Source organism: Poecilia reticulata, linkage group LG15, assembly GCF_000633615.1.
Source record: "Poecilia reticulata strain Guanapo linkage group LG15, Guppy_female_1.0+MT, whole genome shotgun sequence".
NCBI lineage: Eukaryota > Metazoa > Chordata > Actinopteri > Cyprinodontiformes > Poeciliidae > Poecilia > Poecilia reticulata.
Window position 1 is genome coordinate 7,689,422 of NC_024345.1, and position 26,090 is coordinate 7,715,511.

General features: G+C 39.4%; 1 protein-coding gene across 1 annotated transcript in view; it reads right to left on the bottom strand.

Moving 5' to 3' along the window:
• LOC103476622 (endothelial PAS domain-containing protein 1-like) overlaps nt 1–26,090 on the bottom strand; it is an 87,254-nt gene that overhangs the window by 16,203 nt on the left and 44,961 nt on the right. Inside the window, exons 2-4 of the mRNA XM_008429098.2 lie at nt 21,960–22,150; nt 8,841–8,986; nt 6,663–6,750 (exon numbers count right to left, since the gene is read on the bottom strand). Of these exons, the coding sequence (XP_008427320.2) occupies nt 6,663–6,750; nt 8,841–8,986; nt 21,960–22,150 (425 nt within the window). The remainder of the gene's footprint in view (nt 1–6,662; nt 6,751–8,840; nt 8,987–21,959; nt 22,151–26,090) is intronic.

A 26,090-nucleotide genomic window follows, 5' to 3' on the forward strand; every position in this document is an offset into this window, starting at 1 on the left:
CACAATCAAATAACCCTCTCTGGGTTCTTCACAGAAAAAAATCCAGGAAGGATTATAGTCCGTATTTTCTGAACTATGAGCCGCACCGGACTATAAGCCACAACCCCAATGTTTTTTTTGTTTTTTTTTTTAAACCAGTAAACATGCACATATAAGAGGCAGATATCTCTGCCGCTCCAGGTTTTCCACAACGATGCAGTAGCAGCAGAGGGGGGCTGCTGCTACTGCTCTTTTTCTCCGGTTGAAAAAGAAAAATTTGCCAAGTTGCTGAACTGATTACGGTAGTTTCCGAATGGTAACTGTAACAGTAAAAGTGCTGATCCTTCGTGTCTGCTACTAGCAAGTGCTAAATGAAAATGGGTATCATCTTCTTCTTATTCTTGAGATCTCAACGGCAGCTTGCATCCATTATTGTTGCACTACTGGATCCTAATATATATACCTCAAATTCTCATAATGATCCTAGTATTTAAAAAAAACGAAAAATCTTCTTTTTCCCCTCAATGCTATTTAACTGATCAACAATATTCTCAAATTTCAATTCCCTATTAAAACCTAATTCTGTTTTAATGGGCGCTTTTTTCTTTTATTTCCAATTTTGACTTCCAATGATTAACTTCTTGCTAAAAAGCCCCCTGGAGGTTGACGAAAAATTCACATATAAGCGGCTTATAGTCCGGAAAATACGGTATATGAAAAAAATCTAAATGCTCTCTGGTATTGTTCAGGGGGTCGGACCAAATGTGGAGGTGGGCCGGATTCGGCCCGCAGGCCGTAGTTTGGGGACCACTGCTTTAAGGGATACCAAACAATTTTAAATTTTTCTTATTCTATTAAAACTATGATTGTCATACATAAATATACAATGCATGGATTTTCAGAATTGATGATCATCTAAATGCCAGTTTTAGCGGTTAAATTCAACCTTTCTCTGTTTTTAATAGAAAAAATAGGTGCGTGTGGGGGTGGAGAGTGTAGGAATTATTCAAGCATGGAGGAACTAAACCCCAGCTCAGACCTGAAACAGAGCAAAACTGATTCTAATCATGTTTTATTTTTAGAACAGGTCATTTGAAATTATTCAAAAACAGTTTTGCCCATAGCACCATACATGCAAAATGCCAGATTTACAGTACAGAAATGGTAGTGCAGCTTGAAATTAATTTTAAATCAGATTCAATGGAAAGGTAAAAAGCTAAAAGCATTGCTCCTGCTGTTCAAAAGGCACTGAAAATCTCCCAAAATACACAACCAGTCCAAATTATTTGATATTTACTGTACATCAACACAGACAAAGCCAAAAAGAAATCTCAAGGGACTCCAATATATTTTACCAAAACTATTCAAATGTGTCATATTTCACTGTGTTTAGTCTGATTATTTCAAGTTGAGCTTTAATTCCTGAGAACAAGTCTGAGTCTGTTTACTTTCAGAGGTAATCGCTTCAACTTTGTAAAGAAATACTTTAAATCCATGTCTTGCTAAAAAACATTTACACTGTGGTACCAGTCTCTGACATTTCTGAAAAAAACCCACGTCTGCTTGATGTGCCTGGAATAGAAACCGAGAGATGCCTCCTTTATTGAAACAAATGGTTTTCTTTTCCCACACTAAAAACCGCCTAAAATTCAAAAACACTTTATTGATCCCAAAGAAAAATTAAATATTATTGTGTCTTTGAGCTGCTTCTGCGTACTTCTCACCAGTTATTGAACTGTCATGATTTCAGCCCTGAAGCTCCACCTTTACTGTGCTGATTACTCATTATCCTCACCTGCACTGTGTTGCTCCCCATTTAAACAACTGTTCATCACCAGCTCAGTGCGATATCTTCTGTTGCCTTAGTCACAGCTTTCAAGCCTTGTTTCATGTTCAAAAGAGTTTTCTGATCCTGCCTGTTTTTTGACCACAGATTATTGACTAGTCCCTCTGCTGTAGGAAAAGTTCTGACCTCCCGTTGCTGAACCCTGCCTGCCTCCGATCCTGCCTCCAGTCTTCTGATTATTGGATTTTCATTGCATGAGACGGGGGAGGGCCTCAGGCAATGAAATCCAGGGTCATGTTCGGGAGGGGTGCATGACCCTGGATTGTTTCAACGACTGAGCCTCTGGTGGGTGGATTTTGTCCCTGTCCCCTGAGCCCCCCCTAGGCCTCCCACTACCCATTCACCCTACCCTCCCCAGGCAGGATTCCTGGCCCCTGTGGATCCCCCATTCCTGACCTACCTGCGTGACCATGCCCTGTGGAGCCCCTTCAACACCCTCATTTTTTGTAATAAACTTTTGGTGAACCAAACACTTGTTTGACTGCGTTTTGGGTTCTGGCTGAGTTTGCTTTAACATTACAGTACGATCTCGCCAGTATGAACCCACAGCCATATTCTGATTGGTGTTCTAATGTGGAGGGTGCTATTACTGGCCTATCCAGGAGCTTTTTCAGGGACTTTTTTTTCTCAGGGCTTCCCAAGCCCAAGCTAGGCCCTCAGTTACACGGCCACTTCCCCTTGCTGTCACTCCCACAGTTAACGCTAACAATGAACCTAAGATTCCCCCCCAGAGCATTTTGATGGGGATCCTGAACAGTGCAGACCTTTTTAACCCAGTGTTCTCTGCTTTTTGAACTGCAGCCCTCTGCCTTCCCTTCTGAACGGGCCAAGGTGGCCTATACACTCTCTCTACTATCTGGTAAGGCAAAGTAGTGGGGAACCTCTGAGTGGGAGAATGATGCCGAAAGCTGTGACTCATTTTTTGAGTTTTCTGATTAAATGAAAAGGGTTTTTGATCCAATCTGTCCTGAGAGGGAGGCTGCCAGGAGACTGTTTTCTCTCAAGCAGGGCTTTCGACCTGTTATTGACTACATCATCAATATCCATACCTTGAAGTCCAGTTGTCTTTGGAATAACGAAGCCCTGTTTGACGTTTTTACCAGGGCCTGTCAGATGATATCAAGGATGAGATTGCTACCCGTGACCCTCCCAAGACCCTCGAGGTCTTAGAAAGGTTTGCTAAGCGAATTGATCAACGGCTTCGTGAACGAAAGAGGGAGAAAATCTTCATCTAATTTTCAAAGAAGGGTCTCAACTGTCCAGGTCAGTCCATGCAGCATATCACAAGCCTCCATGCCCCCTCCAACCCCTGTTAGCACTGAGGAGCCCATGCAATTGAGTAGGACAAGGCTCTCTGCCGAAGAGAGGGAGAGGAGATTCAGAAATCACCTGTGTTTTTACTGCAGAGAGAAAAACCATCAAGCTCTTAACTATCCATCAAAAGGACAGGCTCAGTAAAGCTCGGGGGGTCTTTGCTGAGCCCTATCCTCAGATCTCAGAACCCTCCTTGCTTTGACATTACAATAACACCCTATGTGCCTCCTTGAATTATTAGGGAAGCATCTCACAGTTCTGGTGGGGAACTGTAAGATACTTGTCCACATAGTTTGTATAGTCAGTCACATACTCAGTCATGGCATGGATGATCTCTCCATGTGGCTGGCAAAGAGCAATCCAATCTGTAACCTCAGAACAACCCTGTAAGGTTTCTTCAACTTACTGTGACCATTTTCTCAAAGCTCTTTTCTTTACAGGCTGTCTCTGAAAAAAGAGGTTTATATTTTGATCAAAAGAAAAGTGACAGAAGTTCCTATTCTAAATATTTTTCTATCCCTCACTGGTGTATATTGTAAATGCAGCATGCATCCTACTACTTGGTAGCAGACTATTTAAAAAAAGTTCAAGTCAACACTCCAGATATCTGCCTCCCCATGTGTGAACTGTAAAACAGCCCAACAGGATGTGGAATTAGGTTGAACTTCACGAGGTCAGAGTTCAGCTGTGGAGTTGCAGCCACAGAGCCAGGTATTGTGTGGTGTTTTTCACCACACAACACACCAATCCCTGAGTGCGTTTTTATCTTTGTTTTTCCCTCAAACAAAGAGGGAAAAACGCCTTTCTGAGCGAAGACAAAGCACAAATGTAAAAATGAGTAAACTAATAGCGGAAGAGGACTATAAACCCAACAGAATTGATCTGCTTCAGTGCTGATAAGTTATCTCCAACAAATTGGTGAATGTGATTGTCTGAAGGGCAGAAATGTCATTCTAGTACAAAACAGCTTGTTTCATTAGATTATTCCTCATTTCAGGAATGCAACACAGTTTTCTGTTTGGAGACTAAGCAGAAAACCTTCAGTATGAGTCAAGTCTCTGGTCAGTTATAGTGGAATCTTTCCCCACCAAAACACTACAACTTCTTGCACATTGAAATGTGTGGCTATAATGCAACTTTATCTGAAAAATCTCAATGGATGTAAATACTTTTGAATTGCACTATATGTATATTGAAGGTTATGCAACATTGTTTTTATGTCTGCTTACCAAAATGCAGCCACAGTTGTTGAAATCCTTCCAAGCCTGACTTGACGTTGTCCACCTTTTAATTATTTAAAAGTTTATTCTTTTATGTATTATTTGCTTACAACTTTCTGTAAAACTCTGGGTCTGTCTTGCTTTAATACATTGAGAATTTTGAGCCATATCTTATTGGTAGGTCAATAACATATATATATATATATATATATATATATATATATATTGAGGCTCCTTTTTGAGACAACAGTGATGGGAAAGCTTTAGAAATTTGCAGCTCACTCTCAGCTTGTTATGTGAATTTGTGTCTTGTGGAGTAGAAAAAACAGCATTACGGGTCTCGGAGAGAAGGCTGAAAGGCTGAACACATGGGTTTTATTTACTGCTTAGGAAGGCAAGATTTGCAATCAGTTCCCCTGAGAAAGTTCAAAGGATAAGGATGACTGTGGCTCCATTATTGCTTAAGACTACTGTGAAGTTTAAGATCATACCTCATTCTTATGGCACTCTGTACTTTCCCCCTAGCTCCTTCAACCAGCCTGCATTAATCAGAAATGCAACATCCACTGCTAAATACTATACATTAAAAACTCGTTCTTCAGGATATTGATTTAAGAGTCCACCAGTTCTGCATACTAACACATTTTGTGACAACTAACATTATTTATGCTTTCATATGGCTTGGTAGATCTGATACAAAGCAGGAGAACTAACCAATCGTAACTACAGAATAAAATATTTTTTTTCCCTTTAAAATCAGTTGTTTTTAAAGCTTCCACATGTTAAAAAAGCCCCACAAAAAGGGATGTACAGTTATTGAGATGTAACAGTGATCCTTGCGTGCAGTTTAGTTATGCTGCGCTAACTAAATCTGGTGATTTTCTGCATAACTAAGTCTGGTGATTTTCTGCTCAATCATTAACCCTGCTGTGTGTTTATATTGCCCTGGTTTCCAGCTAATAGAGCAGACTTCTGCATTCATTCAGTCATTCACAGGTTTCCCAATCTATAGAAATATGTACTTCCATTCCCAACAGATATACACACCTTATCAGTTCTTTTGAGATTGTGCATATTTCCATCATTCAAATAACACGGCTGCTGTGACACTTTTCCGACTTGCTGCATATGGTGGTGTGTTGAAAAATGCGTTACGTGGATCTAAAGCTGAGTGAAACAAGGGAACTTTGAGAAACTTTGAGTCCTGCCTTGCTTTGAAAGTATGGGTGTCACTTTATGTGTTCCCATTGGGAATAGTGCATGTGTACTGGGAACAGTGGAGTGGAATTCACAATCTCCAAACACTTCACTACCGAGTCTTTATACTGACTTTAGAATTAAAAAGAAGTTTTATTTTCTGGCAAATGACTGTGTCAGAATGAAACTTCAACGCTCTATCAGTGTCCCAAAGTGGGAGAATAATAGTTTGTCAAGCTAACCAGAAAGTAGGGCATGCAGTTGCCTTCATTTTCAGTTTCAAGCATCCAGCAAGCTGATGTGAGTAGGGTTACCACCTTTCAGAAATCAAAATAAGGGACGCCCACTAATGCACGTCATCCCAGCCTCATAAGCGCAGGGGGGGGTGCTTCGACTAGGGTTGCCAAGGGACCAGTCCCTATATATTTAAAGCCCGGGAGAGGGGGGAGGGGTGGACTGCGGTGGCAGCGTGTCGGTTGGTCTGTTACCCAGAAAGCAGTTGGGCACAATATCGCAACACCAACACCGTGAGTGAAACAATGACTGGGGCAGCTTACTATATAAAGTACTCTGGGACCACCTCTTTATTATTACACATACACATTTGTAGAATACGGAACAAACCGCGTCCCATATTGGTTCAATACGGGACACTACCTTCAACAGCCAAATACGGGACGGTTCCATATTTTATATGGGGCAACCCTAGATGTGAGTGACGTATGTGTGGTGTTGAATGTTGAAGTTAGAGTGTTAGATGTGTAATATGTAAAACAAAATGATAAAAAGTAATGTTAAGACACAGATAAAATAGAAAAGAACAGAAGAAGTTTATTGATTATTAGATGTTTAATCATGCCTCCAAGACATCTTCATTAGTTTTAAACTACAAATCAAAAATATCTCTTCATGTAGTTTGCCTTGAATAACTAATACAAATCTGCTTCTGTGGAATAACTTATGCTTGTATGGTGAGCTAACACAAGCTTTAATACTTGTATAAAAATATGATATGTTAGATTAAAATCAAACAGAATGAGTGTGAGATTTGTTTATGTAAAAATGTCTTGCAGTAGTAATGTGGGCTGGTAAGGTTGAATGCTCACCTGCTGACTTCAGGCTAAGGTTTTCCCTGATCTCCTCGTGGTCACATGGGTGGGTAAAGTCAAAGATGCTGTGACCTGTGAGCTCCACCTGACAAAAAAAGAATGAAGATTCATCAGAATCAGAAGCCAACAATCTAACATTACTTCCTGTCCGCAAACAGTTTTTGAACAAAATGTAGCCGCGTCTTTTTCCTGATTATAGGATTTGTGATTCATTTTATATAGATATAAATATATGGAAACGCCTTCAGTCTAAGTACCATGAAAATGGTTTACAAGTGAGATGTGAAGTTGTCTAAAAAAGTCTGTTGATTTCTAAATGGGATATACAGACCATTGTATAGGCTAATTAATGCTATAGGTTAAAAAGCAAGTGAACAGCTTCCTGTAATGTTTGTCCACAATCAATTTAATGTAACCCCATTTTGATTTGCTATCAATTTATATGAAAATTCTGATCAAAACATAAAGGAAACATGCTAGCATTAGCATAGCAATTAAGCTAATCTGCTCACAAAAACATCAGCTAGAGTAAGACGTGAATATATTAAAGACTAACCATATAATGTATTCAACTCATGTTTTACGAGACAGTTATACTATTTAATTCTCCAAAATATTCATTTTTATAGAATATAATACTTTGTTTTTTAGAATATACTTTTATCAATTTTTTTAAAATAAGTTTTTGACTGTTATTTGTGAAATATTTCTACAGGTTGGCATTGAAGGGTGCTAGTTAGCATAAAATATTATTATTATGAATATTATTTAATTAGCTAACTGCAACATCCCACTGAACAGAAACAGAAAAACTCTATTAAAGCTTCTTGGTAAAATATTTACTTTATGTCAGGATAAGACTCTAAGAACCCATAAGTATGAACATGCCTACACTTTCACAATACTGTTTACTTAGTGCTGTTTTATTAGGAACTCACTAATTAAACAGCAGTCATGCAAGAAAAAATGGAGGCATTGCACTAATTTACAAATTTGGATGTCCTCCTCAGATATTCATTATTTTAAGCCATCTTGTCGCTGGGCTAACAAGCACTCTAGGTCAACATAAATAATGTTACTAGCTGTGCTCATTAGCTAGCAGTAGTGATTTATTTTGTAATAAACACACTGGAAGAACTGGGTGACGATTAGCGTAAGGAGCAAAAAGAAAGGTGTCATCTTCAGAAACCTGGCTTGTTTGCACCAAAACAGAAATACGTAGCTTCAGATGCTCAGAAGTCACATAATGAACTTCCTTTCTTGGATGATTCAGTTTTAAAGTCGGTGCCAAAAAAAGAAGAGAAATGTTTAGAGCTGAAACTGTCCTGTCTATAGCACACACACAGCTGACCTCACAAGTACTTCACACAAACAGAGTGAGCTTATGTGACACCTTGCATGAAAGTCTTCTGTTGGCCTGAGTTAATATTCTTTTTAATAAAATAATAGTAATACATAACCACAAAAAACATATTTACAAGTCATTGAAGACATTTTAAGCCAACATATAATAGTTTTTTCTGCTTTTAAGTTTTGTCTTATTCATATTCATACACTTTCTGACTGTTATTCTAAATGAATTTTAAATAATTATTCAGACTAAAGTTGTACAGACCGATTTTATGCCAGTTGCAGCTACAAGGCTAGTAATCTGTGCAGCTGCATTTTGCAAGTTCAATAAAAACAATAAACTTTTTCTACACATTTTTGCTGCATTATATTGCTTAAAACCACAGTGAAAAGTGGAGAACAATCAAGTCAAATCAAAATCAAGAACAAACATGCATAACCATTTAAGCTAACTGCCCCATGTTGAAATGTGGTCAGCAGGATTTAGAGGAGAGTTTATTTGAGACTGTAGATGTATCTGCTGTATCACACATGGCTTTAGAAGGAAATGATAAAGCTTAATAGCAGCTTTCTTAATTAAAATAATAATTAAAAAAAACTTTTATGAAAGCAACAAAGCAGGACTGTTCCACAGAAATTTAACTTCGGTGTTAATAGAGTGGAATTCTTGTTTTTGCAAAAGTTTAACACTAAGTTAGTCAAATTGGGAAAACAAATAAATTGTGAGTGGGACATTAGTATTTGTATCTCTTTCGTATAATAATGCTTAATTTTATTTTTCAGTTCGATTCAGCAAAAACCTGTTCTCTCACAGCGCTTGTGTACCTGCGTGAGGCCCATGAATTTGTTGATGTTCTCGGACAGGAAGATCATATCGCCATCTGACGTTACCACTGTGATGAAGCCCTCCAGAGACTTCAGGTACAGATTGTCCATGAACCTGTCCTCCTCGCCGTCACAGCTTCTATGGCCTGGGAGCGGAGAAGAGATTATTTCTGTCACTGGCTGCTGATGTTAGAACTGGCATCGGCGTAAATCTCAGCAATATGCTTGTTTCCCCTTTTGCAACTAAATAGAGATCGTCCAGACTTGAACAGATAACATATTAAGCAATTACTTTCAAACACACAGTGCAGTGCAGTGTCCAAACATTTACACAGAGAGACTCCAGTCTGTCCTCGAGGTCTCCTTCCAAAGATAATTTCTATTTAAAAAAAGCACTTGCACAGCTGTGTATGTGTGCGTGCTTGGACAGCAGCTTCAAGCTGAACAAAGTCCAGTAGTTGGTGGGGTGGAGGGTGGGAAGCTCACAGTTCCTCCTCTGTGCTTCCCTGAGATAAGAGGGGAGCTGTTCCCAAGGCTCCTGGTGAGGCCTGGGGATTGAGTTTGGATCCAGGCCCGGTTCATGCAGAACTCCCACAGGAGCCTGGAGCTTTTCCCAAGGACCCCCAAAATTGTAGCAGAGTTCTTTGGGACCCTGGTCCAAAGAGTAAGTGCCACCTTTGGCCTACATACTGTACTTAGCTACGACTACCAGTCATTTGGACCGAGCTACACTTTTTTCTCTGCTCTGTTGTTCTTTGGTTGCGTAACCGACCTCGTCTGAAAATAATGGGCTGCAGAGCAGAGTCCAACACGCAGTTGCAGAACGAATAATTCCCCCTTCTTTCATGACATTTGTGCTGCTGCCATGTGCAGAGTACGTCGGTACGAAGGAGATTGTGTTTAGAAGTGTAACACGAAGCAGGATATGACAGAAAATAGGAAAGGACCAAGTTGAGAGTTTGCAGCTAACTCCTGAAAAAATTATTAGGAAACCTTGATAATATGATATGCTCTCTAGTGTGGGCTGAGGGGACTCAGGCTCATACTTCTGAATTTCACACCAAAGACAGAAAAACGTACTAAAAATCCTTAAAAAGATGAGAAGTGCAATAAATTGCATAACATTTATAAACATATGGGTAACACTTTATTTGAAGGGGTGTGAATAAGACTGACATGACACTGTCATAAACATGACATAACACCTGTCATGAACATAAGTCTTCGTGAATATTTATGACTGTCAAAGTGTCATTCGGTAAATAATGACATCTTTAATACAAAGTTGACATTATTAGGCCCGAGCAGCTAAGCGCTGCGAAGGCCTATTGTAATCTTGTTTTTATTATTTTTCCGTCACTTCGCGGGGCTGTTTGGGGGCTTTATCATATTCAAAAACTCACCAAACTTCACCCAAAATTGTTCAACGAAACTTTTCGGATTCTGGTGGAATCCGAAATGGGCGTGGCCAAACGGCTCTACAGCGCCCCCAAACGTGAGTTGGGGGAAACCGTAGGTCGTAGAGACCTGAAATTTGGTATGTAGGTAGATCTCCCCAAATCAAGAAAAAAAGTATCTTGGAGGTACCCCCTAAAATGCTCAGGGAGGCAGCCATTTTGGGTCAAAGGTCAAATTTTGGCCATTTTTCCATTTTATTCACGTCAATCTTTAACAAACTCCTCCTAGGGATTTTCATCTATCAGTGTCATTCTTGGTCAGGATGCAGTTAAGAGGTGTGGCATTAAAAGTTATCAAAATGGTAAGTTTTCGTACATGCTGAGGGGGCGTTCCGGGGCGCCGAAGTTGGCGTACTCGCCACAGAAAAACCAACCGCTACAACTTTCACATAGAAAGGTCAATTGGCACCAAACTTGGTGTGAGGGATCCTGGTTGGATGCCTGACGATCCTATGTCGTCATAGTCTCATCTCACCTAAGCCCCGCCCCCTCCGAACCGGAAGTGACTGTTTTTTTCCTAGGAAAGATACAACTCTGACTCTCTTGACCTAATCAAGATGATCTGGTGTCAGATGACTGATAACAAGTTGGTCTCACTTGCTTTAAAGCGCCAAGAGTTTCCAGTGGAGGGCGTGGCCATGGCAGCGTGGCCAAGTCACAGGCCACGCCGCCGCCATACGTTTGGCTCTAGATTCCACATGTTTCAGTCCAACTGCACCAAACTCACTGATATCGATCCTTGTCCACCCCCCGGCAGGAATCCAGTGGAAAATCTGGTGGGCGTGGCCTAATTCCTCCACAGCGCCCCTTCCTATGCTTTGACATAGGAGTTTTCCTATGGGCGTGGCCAAGCCTCAAATCTGGCTATTCTCCATGAAACATGAATCCTGGGGGAACTGCACCAGAGCATCAGCGGTGGCGAGAGAGTGGTGCAAGAACCCCCGCGGTTGCAAGCAGGCCTTCGGCGCGCTTTGCTGCGAGGGCCTCCAACGCCGCTTGCGGCTTTAATTCAAAATGTCTTTGTTATGAAAATTGACATTAATCTAGATTAAAATGTCTTTGTTATGACAACTTGTCATTAACCTAGACAAAATTGTCTTTGTTATGACAACTTGACATTAACCTAGACAAAAATGTTTTCTTTATGACAACTTGACATTAACCTGGACAAAAATGTTTCCGTTATGACAACTTGACATTAACCAAAAAATCATGATTTGACATAAATTTGTTATAAAAGTATTACCGATTAAACTTTAAAAATTAGCTTTATGTGGTAATATTATATTGCTCTGCCATTTTGTTTAGTCTTCAATTTCTTAATTTAATTGATCCTAAAGTTTTACAGCAAGATGTCTACAAAGCACTTATGAACTTAGCATTTGAAACATTAAGGTTGTTTTAAGTAATGCCATACACCATCTCCACCAGTGGGAGGCAGCAGTGCACGAACAGGCGTGCAGTTTGTTGGTGAGGATTTCTTCCTTGGTGAAGAAATCTTCACCAAAAGGCCACACAGACCTCCTGTTTAAAAAGAAGCCGAAGTTTTGTTACCCAATACATATAAGGTATGTGTCTTATTAACTTTACATTTTCTTTGAGAAAATAACATTGACTATGTTCTCTTTCTTTGTAATGTTAGTTATGAGAAATTTAAGCCAATCCTACCTTGCTGTAAGTTAATGTTAGCTAAAGTTATGAAACTCCATTAATAACATTAGCCCTTAATTTTAAACATATTTTCAAGACAGGCAAATACGTAGGTTTTTCCCTCCAATATTAATCTAGCAAATTAAAAGATAATATGTTAGTGAAAGTTATCCTTTATGTGCATTATTTATCAACTTGGCTGATGTGACACAGTGCTTGTGTTCTTTGCTTTGGCAACTTTAGCCACATGAAGACCCATGTTAGCCTACAGCAGTGTTTTTCAACCACTGTGTGGCGGCACACTAGTGTGCTGTGAGTGATCGTCAGGTGTGCTGTGGAAATTATCCAATTTCACCTACCGTATTTTCCGGACTATAAGCTGCTACTTTTTTCCTACGCTTTGAACATGCTGCTTTTCTGAGGATTTTTCTTCAACTACCAGGGGGCTCTTTGGCAGGAAGTGAATCATTCGAAGTCAAAATTGTAAATCAAAGAAGAATGCGCTAATTTTCATTATTAGAACAAGCACATGCTAGCAGCAGGCACGACAGAGAAATGTTTTCAAACTCATATGATGCAGCTTTTAAGTTGAAGGCTATCGATCTGGCACTACAGGAGGGAAATAGAGCCGCTGCACGTAAACTCGGCGTGAACGAAACCATTCGAAGGACGGATTTGTAGGCCAATGACATCATAGTGTGGCGACAAGGCCTGTCCGAATTCAAAGACTCCTTCAAAAATGCATCCTTCAAATGCGTCCTTCTTTTCCCCAAATTTGAAGGATGGGCCCGGTGTATCCTTCACGGCCCACAATATCCCATAATTCATTGCGGGTTCCAACTGGGCATTCAGGCAGAGCGTCAATGGCGGTGAATAGCGACAAATTATTTAGCTATACAACGCTTTAAATCAGTGGTCCCCAACCTCCGGGTCATGGACCGGTACCGGTCCGTGTACCAATTGCTACAGAGCCGCGCAAGAAATAATTAAATATTTCCGTTTCATGCATTATTTGAATATGGAGGATCTTTTATTTTGAAAATCCTTTAACCGGATTCTCTAGGTCACGTCTTGAGCGCCAACACTGAGCCCACAGGAGGGAGGGGTGGGGGTTGCAGCGAGAGTCGCTCCTTCACCCTGACGTTCCTTCCCTGGGGGGGGCGCCGATCTATGTTTTCGCATCCACCTGAATAATGTGTAGTTGCGCCACTGGTCTTAAGTCGGTTCGTGTTTCCAGCCACACGGCAGGAGCAACACACCACACATCCCCATTCCAGAGAATAATCCAGTAAAACCTCCAACATAACATACTGGAATTTAGAATAACCAAACATGGATGACGATGTAGAAGCAATAGTGATAGTTTGTGGACTCATTTTAAGAGATAAAAGACGTAACAAAAAGAAAAGGCGGTGGATAAAAGACGGCGGGAGCAGCAGCTCTATTTGCTGCACTATGGTTTGGAGGTGACTGTGTTTTTTCATAGTTAACGTTTTTAACTGAATAAACATATATAATAATGACCTTTACATATAATAATAAACATTTCCACATATCATCTCCGATATCCACCGGACTCTCAGTTGCGCTATATGTCATCTGTTTGGGATTCCCCTCTGTTCTTACATCACCGCGCATTCTTATTGGCTACCTGTCTCATTCAACAGGATATATTCTCGTTCCCAGTCAGGGAAAACCCCACAGGCTGTGATAAAAAGGCCAAGACAACCCAAATTGGGCATATTTAGTATTTAGCGGGAACACCAACCTGCAGAAGCCTTATCTGACTGTTCACTCCCACCCCCAGCTCCCCAGCTCCCCACCCCCCCACCCCAGGGCCGCAGCAAAATGTCAAAGTCTTGACCGGTCCGCTGTAATAAAAAGGTTGGGGACAACTGCTTTAAATGACACAACGTGATTTGGTACAACGTTTTTAGGCGAGATTGTAAGTGTAAATCTCAAATATCTGCTCGGTTCATGAATACATCACCTAATTGCAATATTGCTCTGACATTTTTGGACCTGTCTGCTACCACTGCGTTAACAGCCAGCTCCCCTTGCCACCTGTCAACTGGCCGGGCGCTCCAGGTTCGGTATACCGAGAGAAAACGGCTAACTCCTGACACAGTGTTATAAAAAACTCCCGCTAGCTTTCTCCAATGAGTGGGAGTTAAACACCGATATTATTCAGACAGGTCTGATGCAGACCCTGAATTCGGACACAGCTCATGGTTCGGCTTTGGAGACGGACAACTGCGTCCTTAATATATCCAGCAGATTTATTAGGACGCAGCCTTCTGCTGGGTCCTTATGGAAAACCGAGAGCAGCAGAGATACCAGCGGCTTATGGCCCGGTGCGGCTTATACATGTACGTTTCCAGTTTTTTATTAAATTTTATTTTTTTATGTACGGCTAATAGTATGATGAGCTCTATAGTTCGGAAAATACGGTAATTGGTCTTAAAAGATTTTTTGAAAATGAACTAATTATCTGCCAATAATGCCATCTTCTAGTGTCTCTGCTGTAGTAGTGACTAGAGGCGTAATCGTGTAATTTTTTTACCACTAGATGGCAGTAGGTACAGAGCATTTTTACATTAAAACAAGAGAATTAGTGATGCATGAATGTTCCAGGTAGCTGTGGGAGCATTGTATCTAGCAAGACTGTGACCATAGTGATGGAAAAGAGTGAAGCTCAGAAGTAGTTGGAAAGAACATGGGTCCATTTCCCACAACATATCTGTGTGAAGCAAGCTTCTCAAGCCTGGCTACTATAAAAACTAAAAACAGAGACTGAGAGCTGTTGAGGAAGAGCTTTGTCTTTCTTTAATTTCTGCCAGGAAATCAGCTGCTTTCATCCAAACATGCACAGGTTTCACACTAGGTGGGTAAAATATTTTTGTACATGCAACTCTTCATATTGTAACAGTGAAATCTTTCCCAAATATTATTGCTTCTTTCAGAATAAGAATTATTTTCTGTATTCCGGCTAAAAGAATGCTTGTGGATTAGTTTGTAAAAACACTTTGAAGTTTTCTACAACTTCTTTAAATTTAAGACCACATTGTTGTGGCACTGTTCAGGTGTATTTTTGAAGTGGACATGTTCAATTTGAAATAAGAAATATAAAATATGATAAAAAAAAAATTTTTGTGTTTATTTGATTCCTATTCAAGACACTTTGATAAGAATGATTACCTAATTGCAATATGTAACATTGGCGGCTACAGAGTATATTTGTTTACATTTTTGGTTGGTGGTGTGCCTCGTGATTTTTTAAATTAAAACAATGTACCTTCGCTCAAAAAAGGTTGAAAAACACTGGCCTAAGGACACTTGGTGGGGGGCACAAAGTTCGCAAATGAAGACATGCTACGAGTGTGGAGGATGATCATGAGGACCAGCCACCAGATAAAGAAGTCCCTGTTTGACCAAAGAAAAAGAAGCACATAAAATATTCCCCAAGAAAATTAGGTAAGTCATTTTTGTGTTACTATTTTCTCCAGGTGAAGTGGGGTGGGATAGTCAGGTAAGTGCAGAAGGGGAAGCAGGAATCAACATTCACCAGCTGAGTTAATAAGTTACGTTTTAGACAACTAAAAGTTGGTGTTAAATCTATTTATTAATAAACTTCTTGCAAACATCAGTAAACCAGAATATCTGGTTGGAAATTATTTAGAATGCTCATTAAGTAAAAAGATACACTCATGTGCCTAAAACTATACATTAAATGATGCAATCTGAACAACAACAACAGTGGTAGTCTGTCTGAACTTCTGCCAAACAAATATTTGATCAGAATAATTTTGTTCAGCTTTAGTTATTATGCTACTTGTGTTAAGAAATACTTGTATTGCACTTCATAACAACCAGTCTTGTTAACTAGACATTTATCTGCGAATCTACCATTCTGACAGTGTGCAGAAAGGGGCATTTTTGGAATGGTATTTGATTGGATACCATTCCAAATGGATTATGGATAATGGATTATGATACATTGTTTTTTGTTTTTGTTCTTTTTTTAAGTGACCACAATGAATTGAGTCATCACCGATTATGAGAATGTCCAGAAGACATTCACCAAGTTTGAATTCATGAAAAGGCTTTCACCTGTTGCAAGAACAGCTGTAATTTCTGAGCATTAATGGACACCTTCAAAGAGCTGCTGCCAGAAAATGAAGACAAGAAGATCTCCTGCTGTCAGAGCATTACAAGAAGGCTGTAACAAAGGAGATGGCTGACACAATGAAAGAAAAAAAATTTACTATTGAAAGAACATATTTTCTTAAGTTAAAGAATAAATAATTCTGTTTTAGTTTTTCAACCATTATTTCAGAGTAACAACATACTGACCAGATGTTAAACCCCCTGTTTGAAGAACAAGTTATCTTTTGTTTTATTCCAATGTACAGTTATGATGGTAGTTATAAGTAGTCCAGTGTGTTTCACTTCATTTGAGGTAAGACTTAATAACTGGGATTCTGTTAGCATAGCATTTGACACTGTAATAACACTAAATGACATCTTTATAATTGTTGCTACTAGTTTCACTTTACTTGAAGTAAGAGTTAATATTAATGACATTGTAATGACACTTAATGACATCTTCATAACTGTTGCTACTTGTTTCACTTTATTTGAGGTAAAAGTTAATATTAATGATACTGTAATGACATCTTCATAACTGTCGCTACTTGTTTCACTTTACTTGAGGAAGAGTTAATATTAATGACACTATGACACTTGATATCTTCATGACTGTTGCTACTTTTTCACTTTACTTGAGGTAAAAGTTAATATTAATGACACTAATAACACTTAATGACATTGTCATAACTGTTGCTACCGTATTTTCCGCACTATAAGGTATACCTAAAAACCTTAAATTTCCTCAAAAGCCAACAGTGCGCCTTATAATCCGGTGCACCTTATATTTAAACCAATACTGAGCCACAACAGGTCTAGCAACTGTGATAAGCAGCCGCCAACTTCATTTTCGCCCGTAGAAGAAGCACGCGGTGCATGCTGGGATAGTTGTCAGAACGCTGGTTTGTAATCTATTAATAAAGTTTGACTGACCTATCTACCTACCAACCATCTAGAATCAGGTCGTCTGCAGGTCATTTAGCACCACGTTCTCCGCAAACATGCTGTGCACGAACGGAGAAGGGTGACCATCGTCCGGCCACACCCCAGCCCAGTCGCGGAAGGCTTATATATGAAGAAAGTTTTAAAATAGGCCATTCATTGAAAGTGCGCCTTATAATCCGGTGCGCCTTATAGTGCAGAAACTACAGTACTTGTTTCACTTTACTTGGGGTAAGAGTTAATATTGACACTGTAATGACACTTAATGACATCTCCATAACTGCTGCTACTCGTTTCATTTTACTTGAGGTAAGAGTTAATATTAATGACACTGTAATGACACTTAATGACATTTTCATAACTGGTGCTACTTGTTCCACTTTACTTGATGTAAAAGAAATTGTTATTGACTCTGTTATTAAATCATTTGACAGTGTAATAAAGCTTAATGAAATCTTTATTGTTAGTCCTACTTGTTTTGCTTTAGTGGGAATATTAATCACTGTTTTCTTAAAGCTTTTGATAGTGTAATAACAATTACATTATTATGACTACCATTATGACATATTTATGTCATATAATTATTGGTTAATGTCAAGTTGTCATAACATTTTTGTCTAGGTTAATGTCAAGTTCTCATAATGAAGACATTTTTGTCTAGATTAATGTCCAGTTGTCATAACGAAGACATTTTTGTCTAGATTAATGTCAAGTTGTCATAGACATTTTGAATAATGTCAACTTTGTATTAAGTGTCATAATTTACCGAATGACACTTTATGACAACAGTCATAARTATTCATGAAGACTTACTTATGTTCATGACAGGTGTTATGTCATGTTTATGACAGTGTCATGTCAGTCTTATTCACCCCCCTTCAAATAAAGTGTTACCGAAGTCTTTGTTCAAATTCCTTATCCTATCATTTTGAAATGATAAATCATTTGAAAACGCTTGCGCATATAATATGATGTATATCCTGTCCAGTTAAATTAAGAAAAAAGCAAATTTGTTAGAAAAAAACCCCACAGCATGGCCGGTTTGCTCACTTCTGAAAAGAGGCAATAAGTTTGATCACCAGCTGCATTTACATTCCAAATGTGTGCAAAACTTCGTCAACATTTCACAAATATAAAAAAAGCACAATTACACAATTTTGGTGTTGAAATTAAATAAGAAACGCAATTAAAAACTCACATGACTACATTTAATTATACAAATAGTCATTAGAAAACAAGCCGCCATCATCCTCCAACTACTTCCCGTCATCTTCTTCGTGGTTTGCACCATGGCAACATCCGCTGCACATGTGACTTGTGCGATGGGGAAAAAGGGTTTCCATCACTGATTTGTGAGATAAACCAAACAAAAAATAAAATCCCACATCATCCTATCGCCAAAACATTTTATAGACAAGTTTTTTTCAAAACTGCCATGTTTCCATTAGGCAAATTTATTTGTGAAATGTTGTGCAGTTGTATGGTCAATGGAAGCACAGCTACTGATAATGTTGCTTTGTTGAAACAAATACCGATTTATTTTTTATATAAATAGAAGTGGCTAAATTTACTTTAGAAACATAACTTTTATGTTATGTTATTATTATTATTATTATTATTATTATTATTAGGATAAAACTTTCAACTAAAATGTAACAAACGTTAAGACTTTATTTCAAACAGGTTCCCTGTTTAAGCCCGGTCAGCCAAAAAAGCTGCTCCTCATCAAGTGCTTCGTCTCACATTCATGTTATGTAACCAGGTGTTTTCTCTGCATGCGCAGCACGGACAGCCGTGGATGTTTCTGCGCGCGCGCTGTGTGCGCGGTGGCTCGTTTGGCGCCACGGCGGTCGGCTGTTATGGCTAGCGGGGATACCGCCAGCAGCAGCCGAACGATGGGTAGTGCTCTGTTTCCTCTCCGGTATCTGCCCTGCATCGGGCAGCAATCAGAGCTGCCCGATAGCACTATCAGCAGCTGCATCGGATTGATCTCCCTGCTCTCTCCTGCCCTCTCACACACTTCTTCCTACCCTCATCGCCTTCGCTCCTCCTCTATATCGTCTTTCCTCCTGCTCACTTCTCTCTCCGCACCTCCTTCTTCTCCTCCTTTACAAAAATTTGTGCAATCAATGTGGTGATTGAACTTGAATTTCAGGAAATTGAAATTAAGGTGCTAAAATTGCGTTGTAATGTTAACTTCATTAAGTTTTGTGTGGTGCCCTGACGTTTGGCTGCCAGCAGAGGGTTCAAAAGCAGGTATCTTAAAATTTCTTTATTAATTTATTTCTATTTCTGTCCTGTCGGCAGTGTAGCACTCAGAATTACTGTCCGAGTACCAAGCTGAACCCAACAGATTTGCTTTCACAAGTGGAGGGTTACAGTTGTGATGCTTCGCATCTGGAAAGTATTCACAACACTTCATTTTTACACATTTTTTGATACTTATTCCAAATTGTACTGAATTAATCTTTCCTCAGAATTCTAGACACAAATCCTAATCTTGACAACTTGGACAAACCTTTTTGAGATTTTTGCAAATTTATCAAAAATAGAAAACAAAGAAATTGCATTCATGTCATCAATGAGCCAGCTCTTTAGAAAGACCCTTTAAAATAATTTAAACATTTCTCTCCATGAAATGTAATTTCTCCATTACTTCTATGTAAAGTGATTTACTCATTTTTGATGTTATATAATTCCCTTTTAGCAGATCTACGACAACAGAACTGTGAAATGATTTCCTTGATTAATGAAGGTGTACAAATCAAATTATGGGAAGCAGCAATGGCTGCTTGTTAAGGAAGCATTGCCTTTATCCTCTGCACACAATGCAAAGCAGTTCATTACACAAACAGAACATGGACAGGCACATAAGAGCAGAATGATGGCACATTAAACATGGTGGTAAAGATTTATAGATAACATTAAGCTCTTGTGTAAATCAAAACAATTTCCTGTTTTGCTGACATGTTATAAGAGTGAATTGTTGAGCTGCTGGTTATTGTTTAGAGCTACACAAAATCAGCATCATTAAAAGCAGGAAACCACTTTTCTATAAAAAGGGCATCTGAATCACTAAATATAATTGTCTATGGAATATTTAGGTTGTATATTGGTGGAAATCGTTCAACAGTGAGACACAATTTCAAGAGTTTTAATTAATTTTACATGGAAATATATATCAAATATTAAAGAACACTTAAGCAATAAATAAAAGAATTTAACTGGGATATTGCAGTGTAAAAGTGTTCATAATGTGTGAACATTTTTTCATGTTGTGTCACAAACACCATAGCAGATTTAAGTGCATTTTATTGAGCTTCAGTGTGAAACAGAGCATAATTAAAAAGTGGAGATAAACGATTTTTTTTTTAAATCTAGAAAATGTGTATCCTGCTCTCTGAGTTAATACTTTATAAGAACCCCTCACTAAAGGATGACTCTGAACATAGCATGTTTTGTTTGCTCCTATGCTTGTTGTTAGGTTTGCTAATGTTCTGTTAAATTGTAACTAGAATACTTTAAAACAAAATAAAGACAAAGAGAAAAAAAAACATTCAAGAAGCATGGGTAGGAGGATAGGAGGCAGAATATGACTTCAGGGATCCAAGCCTTTATCACGTCTGATGAGAGTTGTAAAAGGTGGTTCCCTTTCCTGTTGAGCATGGTGTATGTAAAATTATATAGAGTTTTGCCCCAGTAGATTATATAGTAGGCTGTAGGCTGTCCCAGTCATTGTTGCTAAAAACTTTACAAGACCGACTAATTTTAGTGACATAGTGGGTGTAAAATATTGAATAAAATGTGCTTCATTTTCACTCTTACATTTAACTTTATGACACACAAAATTACAAGTGGATTGTCCATATTGTTTCCAAATGTATTCTGGGTAAAGCTTGTCACCAGCCGTCCACCAACGTCATCATCAGTCACTTGGCAACAGATGGCAAACTAGAACATTTTTACGGACTAAGTTAACATGAGTGGAGCTCCATGGAACAGCAAAGTGAAAAGGATGGAAAAAAGGGAGCAAGGAAAAGCCAAAAACTGGATGCATAATTTGTTCCTTTTGGAGATGAACCAGACTTTTTTGTTGGCAGCAATTCAGATCCGCCAAAACTGCCAGCCCAACCAGGGACCTGGACTAGTTACCGGTAGCAACTCTGACATTATTCACAAAGTGTGAGTTAACTGTAGACTGTTAATTATATCAGCCCAGCCGCCTAGCTTACATCCCCTTTTCTCTCTGTCGGTGGTACAGCAGTGATGTCAGGGACTGAGTTATAGTTGCGTTTCGACAGTTCGGGTTAAGCGCATTTTTGAGACTAGACAGCAGTATGGCATTTATAATTAAGGTTTACATTGGAGCCGCCTGGAAGAGCATCTTCCAGATCGTCCAGTTTGTGTGAACGGCGGTGCACGCCAGTTACATTAGTAACTCGGCGCAGGCCGAGTTACCACTTCAAATGACTGACTCTTACTTTTTCCGCTAGTTCCTTAAGAAACCAACAGCAGATTCAACTTTAAATAAACAATTCGACTTTTCATTTCCTTTGAGCATAGCTTCCCTCTGTTGGGTTAGCTCAGCTTGCAAAGGGTTTTGTAACGGAGAAAAACAAACCTTAAAAAAACAAAAAAGCCAATGACATTGACCAAGTTGTTTAATTTTTCCCTCAGATCTTGTTCTGAGACACCAAAAGCAGAAGAACAATAAGTCTGCTGCTTTTGTTGAATTTCCTCAGGTTCTAATCTTACAAAGACAAATAGAGGAGGATCAGGAGGAGCCTTCTAACGTGAGTTGACAATAAGTCGCATACAATAAGCCTGTAGCGAGAGTGTGCTCTCCATTTGCATTTTTCCCTTTCTGCAACTTCCATCTGTTTGTTTATATAAAAGCGTGTAGAAGTAGTTTGTGTAAATGTACTTGTAGTGAGCAGCTTGCGTGTGCGCAGGAAGCTTATGGCCAGCCTCATGATGGAGGCCTTGTCCAGGTGGGAGCTGATGCTGTGAGGCAGGGGCAGTTGGTGGGCCAGCTCGTAGAACACCTCTGTCTCTTTGCTGCGCCTGCAGCGCGCCGCATCACGTGACTTCTCCTTACGCCGCTCTGAGTTGCTCCTGTGCCACACACATAGGAAGAAGGCGGGTTAAAATAAACCATTAGTCTGTGACAGTCCACTTCAAAGTTTTAATGTCTGCCTGCATCATTCATAAAGTTGCTTTCTGTTGATGGTTACAGACTTCTGACTTGTTAACATCGTTTAGCAATAATCGAACCTAAATAAACTCACTGTTTGGAGAATTTCCAGTTTGGACACTGCTGCAGGCTAGAATCAGTGTAAAGAAGGCCATATGATTCAACAGGCATCAACACAAAATGTCGCCTTCACAGCGTTGACTGCAGCATCAGTCACATGGATCCTCATGGTTTCCATAGGAACCATGCCAATCCACCAGGTTACCTTGCAGGTGATAACATGAAAATCATTTCTGATTTGCTTTTATAATTAAAAGCTTTTACTGTTCAAGTAACATTTTTTTTGTTTTCGAGATTGAGTTATTTAGTTCAGTTGGATCCAGCCTGACACACTTCACAGGTCAACGTTTTGCAGGGAAATGCTCCACCTAGTGACGTACCTCAGAAAACTAAAATATGATAATAGGATAAAAATTATTTCTTCACTTGACTGATCTATGAATTTGTTTAACATAATTTCAACATTTTTAAGGGTCAAAATTACAGACCTACAAATTGGCTGTTTCAATTAGGAATGCACAGGTATGAACATTTGGGCTGATATCCAATACAATTTTTATCTTTTCAACCCAGTGACAAAACGTCGCCCATACAAACTGACACTGTTTCTCTTCTTCAGCTAAACAACCCCAAGGTCTGTCACAATAACTAATTTTTCTGGACAATAAATTATTTATTACGATAAACGACAATAGTTTTATATTGAGACCATTTTCAAGTAATAAATTGATAATGTCATAAGGTCGCCCTCTCAAGACCAATAGACTTTAATTTAGTAATGAACACTTCACACTGGAACTGGAAGATGTTTTAAATATTCAAAATAAAACTCAAGAAAAAACAATAAATAAAAAGGAAATAAAAAGCATTTATTTAGGTACAATGAGGCAGACATTTTTTTTAAAATGATAGCTTTTACAACACAGTAATGAAGATATTCATGGAGAAGGATAGAACCAATAGCCCCCATATACAAATAAAGCTCATGGCCTCCATAAACAAATAAAGCTAATACACAACTTTAATTTTTAATTTGCTAAAAAGAGATCAGTCCAGAAAAACATGAAAAATTAAAAAATAAAACATTTGACAATATTTTAAAAATCCTTTGTTTTTATTGCCATCATATTCTTGAACAGCATGTAATTTATGAAACCATAACTAAAAGTTTTTAAAACAAATATTTCAATTGAGGCCAAAATTGGAAAAAAAAAAAAAAAAAAGTTTCTATTTTGGGTTTATATATTTGTACATCTCGCTCCAGACTCATTAGGCGTCACTTGGCATGAAGAAGAAGTCCTTCATTGTCTGCAGCGGTTTGCCAGGTTCCCGGGGAGGGAAACGTTTCACAAATTGTGGAAAAAACAGAATGCGAGCGCCGAAAATAGACTGCAAGTATTTTATAGTATGACATGTCATTTTCCTCATCACGTTAAAGGAATTTGTTGACTAATGAGTATCATCTACAATGCTTGAAGTCTTTATTATTATACAGACACAAAAAGGAAGTAGACGTCACTGTTGTGGATCCTGTGTCTGTTTTTAGTCACCATTTGATTCAGACTGAGAAACACATATTGAAACAAAAGTTGAACTTTGGAAACATACATGAACAAATGTGTTTGGAGACCAGCAACGAGGACACTGAGCAGATGTTTCACTGAGAGGAAACTAGTATGAACAGAAGATGATTTGAATTTTAAAAAAGATTACGTTGAGAATGAAAAGCTACTTGACGAACATTAGAGTGATTATTATAATTTCCTCTGCTTAATTCAGTGTTGCTCTAAGAGACATCAAGAGTTAAAAATATGCATTCACACTCTTTTTTCACCCAAGCAAACATGCCAGAAAATAGATCTGGCATGTTTTGTCTCTGTTTTTCTCACTGTTTTTGTCTCTGTTATGAAACCCGTTCCCAGTATGAGGTGAAATCTCAAACAGACAAACAATCCAGAAGCTTCCGCATTTCAACTCCAACATATTAGGAGATTACACAAGCATTTCTGGCCTCCCTCAAGTGTTCACCTTCATGAGTGATGAGTATGGTTTTATGGGCCTGTAGCACATGCATCTGGTAATATGGAGTGAGACAGCGGTCAGAAAAAGGCCAAGCAGTAGAGCGAGCGGTGGGGAATTATGCCAAAAATGATGTCACCCTCCTGGGTTTACCTCACTTCATCTTTTCCAGACAAGCAGCAACCTGCGTGGGAGCTCCAGCACATTTATGTAACAGGAGCAGTTACCAACAGGACATGTAGAACGCTCTGTGGAATTTAGCCCAGGGTTTCCCCCAGTGTATTATAAGCCTAGCGGCCCGCCATGCTTAACTAGCCTGCTGCCAGGCCAAACAATACTTTTGTTTTTAGAAAAATTTATAATTTGAAAGAAAAAGTATATATTTTTTATTTTATATTTTATTTGGATTGCAAGCGTCTCTGTTGCTCTAAGCATTTCACTTGCAGAGCAAATTTATTCATAAAAGAATAATTTAGAGACTTCCGGTTTGCCATGCGGACATGGTAGACGTAGCAACGGACTGCTCCGGAAAAACCCAGCCTTTTATTTAAATTCACCCCACAGAAACCTAATTTTATGCCACCCACCAATACAAAAACAGTATTTTGGTTATTTACCCACTAGTTATGGCCTGTAAGAGCGCGAAAGGAAGCAAGAAGGAGGACGCTAGCCTAACGCTGGAGGCTATCACCGCACTGCTTCAGCAGCACGGTGAGGACCTGAAATCCGAGTTCAAGTCTTCTGCCAACATGCTAAGCTCCAAGCTAGACGAGATGTGGCAGGCCCTGGATGAACAGGCAGAGAGTCTCCTCTTTGGAGCTAGCAACAGAAGATTTGGGCCAGCGAGTGGCTGGCCTCGAAGACTCATGTGCGGCTCTCCTTGAAGAAAATGCTAAGCTAAAAGACAAAGTGGGTGACTTGGAGAGCCGAAGCAGACGGCAGAACATCCGCATCCTCGGTCTGCCAGAAGACACTGAAAGTGGGCGCCCTACTAATTTTTTCTCCAACCTTCTGTGTGAGCTATTTGGGAAAGAGGTGCTCCCGACCCCACCAGAACTCGATCGAGCGCACCGCTCCCTGGCAGCTAAACGGCCCGCAGGACATCCTCCTCGCCCGGTGATCCTTTGCCTACATCGATACCTGACCAAAGACCTCATCATTCGGGAAGCCAGGAAGAGAGGAAAGCTCGACTACAAAGTTGCGTCTCTTCGTATTGTGGAGGACTACAGTCCAGATGTCCTGGTCCAACTGGTAGAGTACAAGGACATCATGGCGGAGCTCTTCAAGTGCGGCTTGAAGCCAGCTCTTCTCTTCTCAGCCCGTCTTCGCATAACGCAATCCAGCAGTGCCAAAAAATTTCTCGGTTCGGTGGAGGAGGCTGAACAGTTCATCAAGAGGCTTCCAAAACCACAGGAAAACCAATAAAGGAGCAATGTTTTACCGAGGGCTTACTCCAGAAACACAGGCAGGCTGCTCTTCCTCAGGGCGCAGCAGGTACTGTAAATACAGTATAGTCTGTCGTCATATTACCTTATTTTCAATGGACTTATTTTGGCCATTCTTTTGGCTTGGACTGGACTTTATGAATGGAAGGGTAGCCTCATTAATACATGTTTGGTTTGTCCCAACAGTATCTGGAACCTCTCTCCATGCTTTTTCTTGTGGTTGCTTTAAATTTTATTACATTACTATTTTTCTAGAGTGTTTGCAGAGGCCAGTAAACTATGTCTTAAAATCTGTCACTGGGGGGTTAGTTTGCTGTAGGTAGCTCTGTTCTTCTGA